The 10,125-nt window shown below is 50.0% G+C and overlaps 2 protein-coding genes across 5 annotated transcripts in view; both read left to right on the forward strand.

Annotated features, from left to right (window-relative positions):
* Nucleotides 1–3,595, forward strand: part of LOC106935215 (protein Daple-like) — a 59,143-nt gene extending 55,548 nt beyond the window's left edge. For 2 of the 4 annotated variants that reach the window (XM_015015576.1, XM_015015575.1), the window contains exons 27-30: nucleotides 865–927; nucleotides 1,941–2,153; nucleotides 2,247–2,485; nucleotides 2,559–3,595. In XM_015015576.1, coding sequence (XP_014871062.1) covers nucleotides 865–927; nucleotides 1,941–2,153; nucleotides 2,247–2,485; nucleotides 2,559–3,161 — 1,118 coding nt within the window. In that variant the 3' untranslated portion in view covers nucleotides 3,162–3,595. Of the gene's footprint in view, nucleotides 1–302; nucleotides 928–1,940; nucleotides 2,154–2,246; nucleotides 2,486–2,558 lie in introns of those variants that run through there. The other 2 variants (XR_001421850.1, XR_001421849.1) reach the window with 2 other exon arrangements.
* Nucleotides 3,596–5,169: 1,574 nt separating this feature from the next.
* LOC106935214 (ovarian cancer G-protein coupled receptor 1-like) lies at nucleotides 5,170–10,119 on the forward strand. The gene is made up of 5 exons (XM_015015574.1): nucleotides 5,170–5,382; nucleotides 8,249–8,416; nucleotides 9,363–9,512; nucleotides 9,596–9,729; nucleotides 9,804–10,119. The coding sequence occupies exons 1-5, from the start codon at nucleotides 5,380–5,382 to the stop codon at nucleotides 10,051–10,053; spliced, it is 705 nt and encodes a 234-aa protein (XP_014871060.1). The 5' UTR covers nucleotides 5,170–5,379; the 3' UTR covers nucleotides 10,054–10,119.
* Nucleotides 10,120–10,125: the final 6 nt, after the last annotated feature.

A 10,125-nucleotide genomic window follows, 5' to 3' on the forward strand; every position in this document is an offset into this window, starting at 1 on the left:
GTAAAAGTTCAAAGAACAATCTACATAATTAGATTGTTTTGTTACCATAGCAACAGTCTGATGCTGTCAGTTTAATCTTTGAGATTTAGCTGTTCATTAATGCATCTTACAGTTACTTTTGCCTGCTCAGCCAGGTAAACTGGGTCCAGCTGGAGGAAACTCTGGACACCTGATCTACAATTTCCTTCAGTATCAAACCGATACAGATATTGATATCAGATCGATGCATCCCTAGTTCTGCTGGGAAACAATCATCAATATCTGATCAATGACTTTTCTTTTACTCATCTTCCTCCTATCAGCCCCTCCCCCCAGACGTTTCCATTTCCTGCGCAGCAGAAGTCAGGACAAGCTCCTCCCCTCCTCTTCCTCTTCTTCCTCGTCTCGCCCCGCCCTCTCTCTCTCCAGACGCCTGCGGTTTTGGTCATCCTCTGACATCACAGATGAGGTCATCAGTAGTCCTACAATCGCAACCACAGGAGTTTTCTAGGCCCCTCCCCCTTCATCATCATCATCATCATCTCCCATCCCTCTCTCTCTTTCTCTCTCTCTCTCGCTCTTCATGCTGATGGACGAGTTAATAGTGAGTAGTTCTGTTTACCTGTTGCTCCACCTCCTTCCTGCCCAAGCCCCGCCTCTTCCTGCCACGCTCAGCGCTGTTTGGCTGCTGCTCCATCTGCTGCTTAGTCTGCAGGGGTTCTGGTTTGGTTCCTGGAATCGGACCTGAGCAGAACCTCAGCAGGACATGCTGGCTGAACTGTTTCCATGGTCCTGGTCGGGCCCGACCCAGAAGGACGACGGCCGCTGCGCCGCTTCGCCCTGATTGGTGCGGGCCGGGTTTAACGCTCTCTGATTGGTCCACAGGCCCGGCTGAGCGCGGTGGACATCGCAGCAGCAGCGACAGCGTCAACGGAGACGAAGCTAACGGTGAGCAGCCGCCGCGTCGCAATGACATCAGCAGCCGGACCCGACCAGACCTGAACACTGCAGCCTGAAGTGACCCAATTCCAAGTTTTTGGATTGTTTTTGCCGTGGCCGTTCACACTTCTGAACATATGCAACCTGTATGTGTTCTGCAGTGTGAACGGACAAGAACCTGGAAGTGTCCCGCATGCCCAGTAGAGGGCGCAATAACGTCAGCGTTCTCAGTGTTCTGCCAACCGCCATAAACAGAAGAAGTGCTCTGTGTTTGTGGAAGTAAATATGGAGGCTAACGGTGGAGCTTAGCTTCTACATATGCAGCATATTAACAACTTAATCCTCATAGTCCGCCATGTTTGTTGTTATTCTTCCCACTTGTGTATCAGGATGCATTATAGTGGAGTTTGTTGAGTATCAGTGACGTTCAGGTCAGATGAATGCGACGTGAACGTTAGGTCGTGTTTGAATTGGATACGTGTCGGATGTCCAAGTGGCCCGAGTCGCATTCGAAGAGAATCTGACCTGTGCTGTTTAGACTGTCATGAAAAGATCGGATACACGTTGCATTACATCAAAAAAATCGGAATTGGGTCACTTCAGGCTGCAGTGTGAACGCAGCCTTTGACACATCAGGCTGCAGACATGCAGGTGGAGGTTGCAGTGCTGCATGCGATGTGACCGGGGAGTGAGCAGCGATGCCCCCTGCACTGACTAACTGCATCTGCTGGTGAAGGAAACGTTTCTGCCAAATCAGCTGGAGTCAGTTTTCCTTTATTATGCTTCAAAACGTGAAATGTCCCTGAAACGTTGAGTGTTTCCATCCTGTTTTACCCAACAGCGCCCCCTTCACCTCAGCAGGAGCAACCACAGGGACAGGTTTCCGTTTCAGGCTGTAGACCGGAACCGGTCTGGTTCAGCACCAACAGCTCCTCCAGGCAGCGTGGCAGAACATCTCTGTTTCCATGGGAACACTCTCGGTCGGTTCCGGAAGCTAACTCTGCTGCTGGTTCTCCCCCCAGGTGTGATCCACAGGAACCGCCCGAGTTCCACTCCAAACTGGGCCTCCGGAACCAGCACGGCAGCGACCCGCAGAACCAGAACACGCTGCGTTCCTGACCCGGAAATTGTCGTTTCGGGTTTCTTTGACGAAGACCAGGTCTTTGGAGGCCGACCCGGTTCTGAAGACTTCAGCCACAACACGTCCGGGTCCAGTTCCCCCATCACCTGTAGAGGTACACCGACCCAGAACCAGAACCCCCGACCTAGACATGGTCCAGAACCAGAATCGGATCGGTAACAGAACCAAATCTCTCTCCTGGTCTCAGATGCCTTCGATCGCCCTCAGCACTCAACCAGCCTCTCCAGTGATGATGTCATGTTCCTCAGCCAATCACAGCAGAGCCTGTCACGGAGCTCCACCCTCCCTTATGACCACGCCCCCCAGAGGGCCCAACCGCAGCGTGGAGGCGGGGCCAGGACTAAGCCCCGCCCAGGTTCTCCAGGAAGTGAGATGGTGACACTGGAGGAGTTCCTGGAGGAGAGCAACCTGCTGTCTCCGCCCCTGGTGAGAAGCCCCGCCCCCTGGCACCAATAGATCAATGGAGTGATTATCAGTTTCCTTAATTGTTGTTCCCCAGCTGTCCACCGGAGGCGCTGACGAGTTGATGGCGGACTACTTCAGCCGAAGCCCCGCCCCCTCCGCTGTGTCTGGCAGGGATCAGGCCACGCCCACCAGCTATGTTTCTCCCACCGTCCACTCGGCCAATCAGAGGCTGGGTCAGAGTGTGAAACCCTCCCCTCGACAGCCGGCCGGCCAATCGCTGAGCAGGGCCTTCAGCCTGGCCTCCGCCGACTTGCTGCGCTCCCAGGGACCCGACAGTTACCGTGGAAATGAGGCAGACGGGGCGGCGCGGTGCGGAGGCGGGGCCAAGCGCGAGCGCCCCCTGTCGGCTCGGTTTGCCGAGCCGACAGGGTTTCCTGCCGTCCGCCATTCGCCGTCCCTCAACCTGCAGCAGGACCGGGGGCGGAGCCACCGCGGGGAGGTCGCCATGGTGACCCCCGTCAGGGCTGCGCAGCCCGACCCTGCCCCCGAGGGAGGCGGCACCTCGACGGAGGGACGGCCCTCTGACTCCGCCTACTCCAACAAAGATGGCTCCTCGGAGCGACCCAAAAGCACGCCGGCATCTCCGGACCCCAATAACGACCCGCAGACCGTCTGGTACGAGTACGGCTGCGTCTAAACCGGACCGGGTCAAAACACATTCCTGGAACAGAACTGGACTTGCTCAGAACCTGGTTCTGATAGGTTCTGCAAGTTCTGAGTAGCCAGCAGGTTGAATGCTGGGAAGCAGCCCGGAACATTCCGGCCCGGGTAAACAGAACCGCCCAGTAATTACAGCCTTCCTACATGTTTAGCTGCTGTCCCAGAATGCATCACTTTCTCGTTCCGGGAAGCAGAACCGCTGGGTCTGACCCAAAACCACTGAGTGTGGGCTGAGGCCCGGCCCAGACGGCTGTGGTTCTGCTGGGCCTCTAGGCCCGGCTGCAGAAACTGGACCTCTGTTAACAGAACCTCAGAACCGGTTCGGTCAGGAACTTGACCTCTGGTTCTGGTTCCACATAGACAGCAGCAAGAAACCCGCTCCATATCAGAACCTCCAGAACCACCATTCGGAAAATCAGGCCAGAAGATGACCCAGTCATCTTTCTGACCCGGTTTCCCCAGAATGTTCCACTCAGAGTGGTTCTGACCCGGTCCAGCGTCTGGATCGGGAATACAGAGAAATACGTCGTAAAGATCCGCTACAGAACCCAACAGAGCCAGCTCGGTGTGAATGTGGTGAACCCAGGATCCAGTAAGTCTGGTTCCAGTTTTGGTCCATATTTCCTCTCCAGGTCTCCTGAACAGAACTTTGGTTCTGACCCGGTTCTTATTTTGAAGCTCATTGTTTCTGGAGGAGAGTCCAGAACCAGAAATGTTCTGGTTCTGATCAGCTGGTTTCCCTTTAACAGATGATGATGATGATGATGATGAAGAAACACTGAATCGGACCGGTTCTGCCGGTTCTGAATCGTTTTATGTAAATTATTCGGTAACTTTTGTACATTTTTATTTGGTGTAAATATTGGAGCCAGAACTCAGCCGGGCCCAGAGGTTCTGCTGGGGTTCTGGTGGAACCGGTTTGTTCCGGCTGCATTTTGTTCTGTCGCTGTCTGCTGTGATGTGATGACTGCTGAAAACGGACCTGTGGTTCTGGTTCTGCTGGACTCAGTAGAATAAAGATCTCTAAACGGAAACGGCTTGCGCTGCTCATTTCAGAACTGGGTTTGGGTTCTCTACGCGGTTCTGGCGGGTCGCAGGAGAACCATGTCCTCTGGATCACTAGAACCGTCAGAATCCCAACAGAACCACTTGTTCCAAACCGGGTCATCAAACCGAACTAGTAATTAACTAGTAACTACTAGTAATAAAGTAGTAATTAACTAGTTACTAGTGTTTAGGTATTTTAATGGCGGGTCGGCAGTCATTGATTTTCTATAAACTGAATTAATCAGATGAACTGATTAGACTCCAAAATAATTATCCCTCCAGAGGTCAACAGGTGAGAGGCGGGGTCACCTGGAGGTCAGCACAGAAAGACAAACAACCAACCAGAAGGTTCTGATCGTGTTTCTGGAGTGAGACGGGAATCGAACCCACAACCTTCAAGCTGCTGCTAAAAACTTCCTGTTCCTCAAAACACCTGGAGTAATTATTGATAATATTACGAATAGTGATAACTTTCATCATCACTAATTTGATTATGCTGCAGCGACGGAGCGCTGATGAAACTGAATTCATGTTTTTGATGAATCTTAAATATTCAGTGAGTTTTGAATTATGATGATTATACATCTGCTGCTCTGGTTTTATTTCCCAGAATGCACCAGAATAACCTCCTGGTTCCTAGGCTGTGTCAGAACCAAACAGAACCTGAACAGTATTCACTCCTTCCAGAGTTCTACTGGTCGGTCCAGCACCATAAAGAAGGTTCTGAATTCTGACCAGAACCTTGGTTCTGGTCAGAATTTCGCACATGGCCTGGACTGATGGTTCTGTTGATCAGGTTGAACCTACAGGAGGTTCTGGTTCTGGTCTCAGTTCTGACCCTGATCGGAGAGACTAAAACTTCCTGTAGTTTCCTGCCGTCCTGACTCCAGATGCGCATGCGCCTTCTGCAGAGGAGCCGCGTGTGATTTAAAGCGTGAGCGCGCAACGCGGTGCGCGACGCGCCGCGCCGCGCTGCCAGTTTGCCGCAGACCGCCGGAGCGGAAACAGCCGGTAAGCAGCCTCTCCTGCTCTCCGGTTCTTTCGAAACCGAACTTCTGACAGAAGTTCGGATCCGCGACGCAGCTGTCCCTGAAAAGAAGCGGAGCCTCTCCGGAACCAGGACGGTTCTCCCGCTGGACCTGCAGCTGATGGTAGGAACGCGCGGGAATGTTGCCATGGAGATGAGGGGGGTCTGGGTGGGGGGGTCTGGCACAGTCCGTTGGGTCCTGATCTCCCGGTTCCGCCAAGAACAAAGTCCAGTTAGAACTCCAGAACCGGATGTAAAAACTCAGTGAAACTAAGGTTCCTCATTTTTTTCCTCCAGAAACGAAAGAAACATTTCAGCTCCGAAGGTCCAGTTGGTTCTGTGAGTTACCAATGCAGAACCTTCTCCTTCAGTCAGGTGGAGGGCTGGACTTTGACTAGGACATTCTGCTGCGTTGGGACCCTGGTTCTGTTGATGATGGTTCTGACTGAGCTTCAGCTGCTGAGCAGATGGACTCACAGGAGTTTCTGGTTCCGGACCATCACTCCTCTATCACCGTGCTTCACTGAGGCTTCCGGTTCCAAACATCACGGTTCTGGTTCTGTTCTGGTTCTGTTCATCCCGGTCCATCACGGACAGAACCTCCTACATGGATCGAACCAACCAGAACCTCTCATGCTGGTTCAGAGTTCTTCTGGTCCAGAAGGTCCAATTAGCAGCTGGCTCCAGCAGAACTTTGGTTCTGGACGGAAGCAGAACAGAACCTCTTGGAGCCGAATCATCTGGGACCTGCCCTGGTTCTGGTTCTGGTGTATGAAGCGTTCGCACAGAAACTGCGGCGCCAAATTTTACACAATTCGGGATTCACAAAAATGAGCGAGAAACCGGAAACGTGAAATCTGGACCTGATTTGTCCACAAACCTCGATCGCCTGGATTAACTGTTAAGTTTTCGCTTTAGGTATAAATGCTACTATGTGATTTGGCAAAATAAAAAAAAATGATCTGGCAATAAATTCACTTCATCATACATAAAACATGCAAAAATACTTACAGGCACAAAACGGCAGCTACTCAGTCAAAAGGACAACTGAAAAACCTGAAATCAGTAAAATAATATTTAATAGTAAGGCTCTCAGTGCCATAAATTATTAGTCAAATAAATCTGCTTATATCAAATAATGTCAAGTAATAAAGGAGACATTCAAAGTCAAACGCAGGTTGCATTAAAATAAACAATCTTGAGTTACTGAATCAACACTTCCTGATAGCGACCAGCTGTTAATGCTGGCTCTGATTGGCTAGCTGATTAATGCTGGCTCTGATTGGCTAGCTGATTAATGCTGGCTCTGATTGGCTGTTTCTGACTGAGCGGAGTAATTTTGCAGAACACGGGAGGAGGCAGAGATCGATTATTTTTCAGAGCTCATCTATCTTATGTTAGGACAGCGAAAGTTTAATACATATGTAAAATATTTTTGTTGTTGTTTTAGTTCCCTGCTGCAGCTCTAAGCAGAGGTTCGGTGTGAGAGTTCACTGCTGGGTGGAGGTTGAGCGGCTCCGTCTGTGAAATATTACCACCAGTAACGGCGGTCCAACAGCTGGAGCAGAACCAGAACCAGCGGCTTACACTGCCAGCTTGAAGACTTGAATTATTTTTAGGTTTATTTGTTTAGCTTTCTGACGGTGATGCTAGTCCGGGTGAGTGTTGGTAGTTACTGCTTTACTTGCTGACTGATCGCTCCAGAAGTCTTTTTTCTCCTGCATTGAGCCTCGATGTTGCCAAACTCCGTCTAATTCTTGTTTATTAATTACCATATTATCTTCGTTGTGTTGATGGATTTTGACGTGCTTCACTCCCGAGGCAATTTTCCGCCGCAACACTCAAACTTCCCCATTTACGCCCAGAGCGTTATAGTTACACGACAGGATTTGTTGCTGTGCGCTTGCGCAGTGTGAAAGAAAGAGGAGATGAGCTGCACATCTCACTGCGAAGTGAGACACATGTGATCGTTTTGGTGATCGGTAACCAAGAGACCGTGATCGGCGATCACCGACATTTTTCACGGAAATCGCCCATATTATCGGTGGCCGACCGATCGGCGCACCTCTAGATCAAACATCTCTTCTTAGAAATCATCAGTAATTAATATCAGTAATCATTACATCATTCCCGAAATGCGCCTTTTAAACAGATTATATCATTAAAACCGCCTATCCTTGCAAACAGGGGCCGTTGCCATGGTAACTGGGACACGTGGCTGCAGCCTTTCGGGTATTAACACTGATTTACATATTTATGGGCAGGTTCAGCTGTTTCAGATCGGGAACTATCTTTTCAAAAATTCTGCCGTGATGACGGAGCAGGCCAGGTGGGCCCCTTATGGGACCAATGAGGGCAATAATATGGATTGGCCCGGATAGAAAATGTATCTGTTTGGTATCCTGGAAGCCATCTTTATTCTGCTGTGAGGCACATTGGGTTGGTCAGCAGGAATGCATTTCAAAGAGCTTTACATCATAAAAACAAAAATACAAAGTTATAGAGACAGTCAACAATTGAAACATTTGTCAAGTGATATTGTTAACTAATTTACTGTGACCAGTGTTAGCTAATTCACTGTGACCATTGTTAGCTAATTCGCTGTGACCAGTGTTAGCTCGCTGTGACCAGTGTTAGCTCACTGTGACCAGTGTTAGCTTGCTGTGACCAGTGTTAGCTAATTCACTATGACCAGTGTTAGCTTGCTGTGACCAGTGTTAGCTAATTCAGTGACCAGTGTTAGCTAATTCACTACTTCACTGTGACCAGTGTTAGCTTGCTGTGACCAGTGTTAGCTAATTCACTGTGACCAGTGTTAGCTAATTCACTGTGACCAGTGTTAGCTCGCTGTGACCAGTGTTAGCTAATTCACTGTGACCAGTGTTAGCTTGCTGTGACCAGTGTTGGCTTGCTGTTGCTAGGAGGGATCCGGTGGATCACCAGCTAAGAAACAGTGGACCTGTTCTAAGCCAGACTCGTGTTCTCCACAGAGACCAGGACCAGCTGCTTTTCTCCGTCACTGCAGCAGCAGACCAGTTGTGTTCTGGCTGGATCGTGTAAGTGAGTCGGACATGTCTGAAGAGATCGTGATCAACTGCACCATCAGCCATGAAGTCCACCAGTACGTCTTCTCCTGCGTCTACATCCTGGTGCTCCTGGTGAGAGGCTCTCCACCGGCCGCGCAAAACTTCATTCATGCTGAATGCTTCAAACTGAGAGGGCGGCGGAAATGCAGCTTCCTGCCTGAAGCGGTTGCTGCGGCAGCAAGGAAGTGCTGCCGCAGTGACCAATCAGCAGAGGGTTGCTGCATCACTGCGGTTGGTTTGGAGAGTTCCTTGATTTTTATTTGAAGCCTCTAGATGTTCTGTTAGATCTGCTGTTGAAGCTGCTTCTGCCTGCTTCTGGTCCAGTCTTGCTCACACCATTTAAGGACTTCTAGAAAACTATAAAGATTATTATGGGGTGTAAAACTGTTAGGGTTTTAACTTTATGTCTGAACAAGGTCTTCAGAAAATGGACCCAGAAGTTCTGGAGAAGAACTGAACCCTTCAACCAACCAGAAACCTCTAATAGCTCAAACCTTCAGCATCACAGCAGTAGATAACTCCAAACCATTCGCTGAGTTTTTTGTTGAAGTTTTCTATATTATTGGATGAAAACGCAGAAACCTAGCCTAGCCTTAGTGTTATGTGACGCATGATTAGCTGGTGTTTGTAATTGTATTTGGGGCTCAGCCAATCAGCACCAACGAAACAAAAAGGTGCTGATTGGCTGAGCCCGTAAAGCAGCAATTAGGAAGACTGTAGATGTGCTGTAGTGCTAAAACTGTCTCCGCTGCACGTATTAATGCATAGTAAGGTATATTCAGTGTCTGAACTATCAAAACAAGCAGAGTTTGAAGTATTTGTGTTTTTTAGCTGTGATCCAAACTTGAAGGAGTTTCCCAAACATCAGTAGACATGAACAGAAGCTACAGCTGTAAAGAAACTGTTAGCATTAGCATACCCAGGCTCAGAGTCAGTGAGTGACAGGAAGCTGGTACCAAACACTGGCAGTCCGATATAATCCCAACACATGAAGTGAAACATTGGTGGTTGATTTCAGGTGGGTGTTCCCTCCAACCTGTACTCCCTGTACCATGCTGCAGTCCAGCTGAGGCAGAGGAACGAGCTGGGGGTCTATCTGCTCAACCTGACCGTGTCCGACCTGCTCTACCAGGCGTCTCTGCCGCTCTGGCTGCAGTACATCTTTCGGGTAATGGGTTCTGCTGAAGAGAAGACCTCTGAAGGATTTGGCAGTTTTATGTCAGCCTGGTTGTTTTCTGTTTCTTCTTTCAGAACGACGACTGGCAGCACAGAGAGTGGTTGTGTCAGCTTTGTGGTTTCCTGCTCTACGAAAACATCTACATCAGCATCGGCTTCCTATGCTGCATCAGCATGGACCGCTACCTGGCCGTGGTCCATCCTCTCAGGTAGATCCGCTGGAACCGTTTCACACCAGCAGATTCAAGCCACATGGAAAACCTTTCTGCCTTCCCCTCTCCAGGTTTACCTCTCTCCGCTCTATGACTGCAGCATGGATCGCCAGCGCCACCATCTGGCTTAAAGAGGTAGCAGTGGGTGTGGTTTTCTTTCGCCACAAAGAGGTGAGCAGAGACCAGACTAACCAGTCGGTGTGCTTCGAGCATTACCCCATGATGCCTTGGGAATACCCCGTCAACTACTACCGCTTCAGCGTTGGCTTCCTGTTCCCGTTGGCCATCCTGTCCGTAAGAAACCGCCGCCATCAACTGTGACCCGCTGTGACCCACTCTGACCTCCTGTAACCTTCTGTGACTTCCTGTGACCCGCTGTGACCCACTCTGACC

The sequence above is a fragment of the Poecilia latipinna genome, unplaced genomic scaffold, assembly GCF_001443285.1.
Source record: "Poecilia latipinna isolate Pla-1442-1.1 unplaced genomic scaffold, P_latipinna-1.0 Scaffold1929, whole genome shotgun sequence".
In the NCBI taxonomy this organism is placed as follows: domain Eukaryota; kingdom Metazoa; phylum Chordata; class Actinopteri; order Cyprinodontiformes; family Poeciliidae; genus Poecilia; species Poecilia latipinna.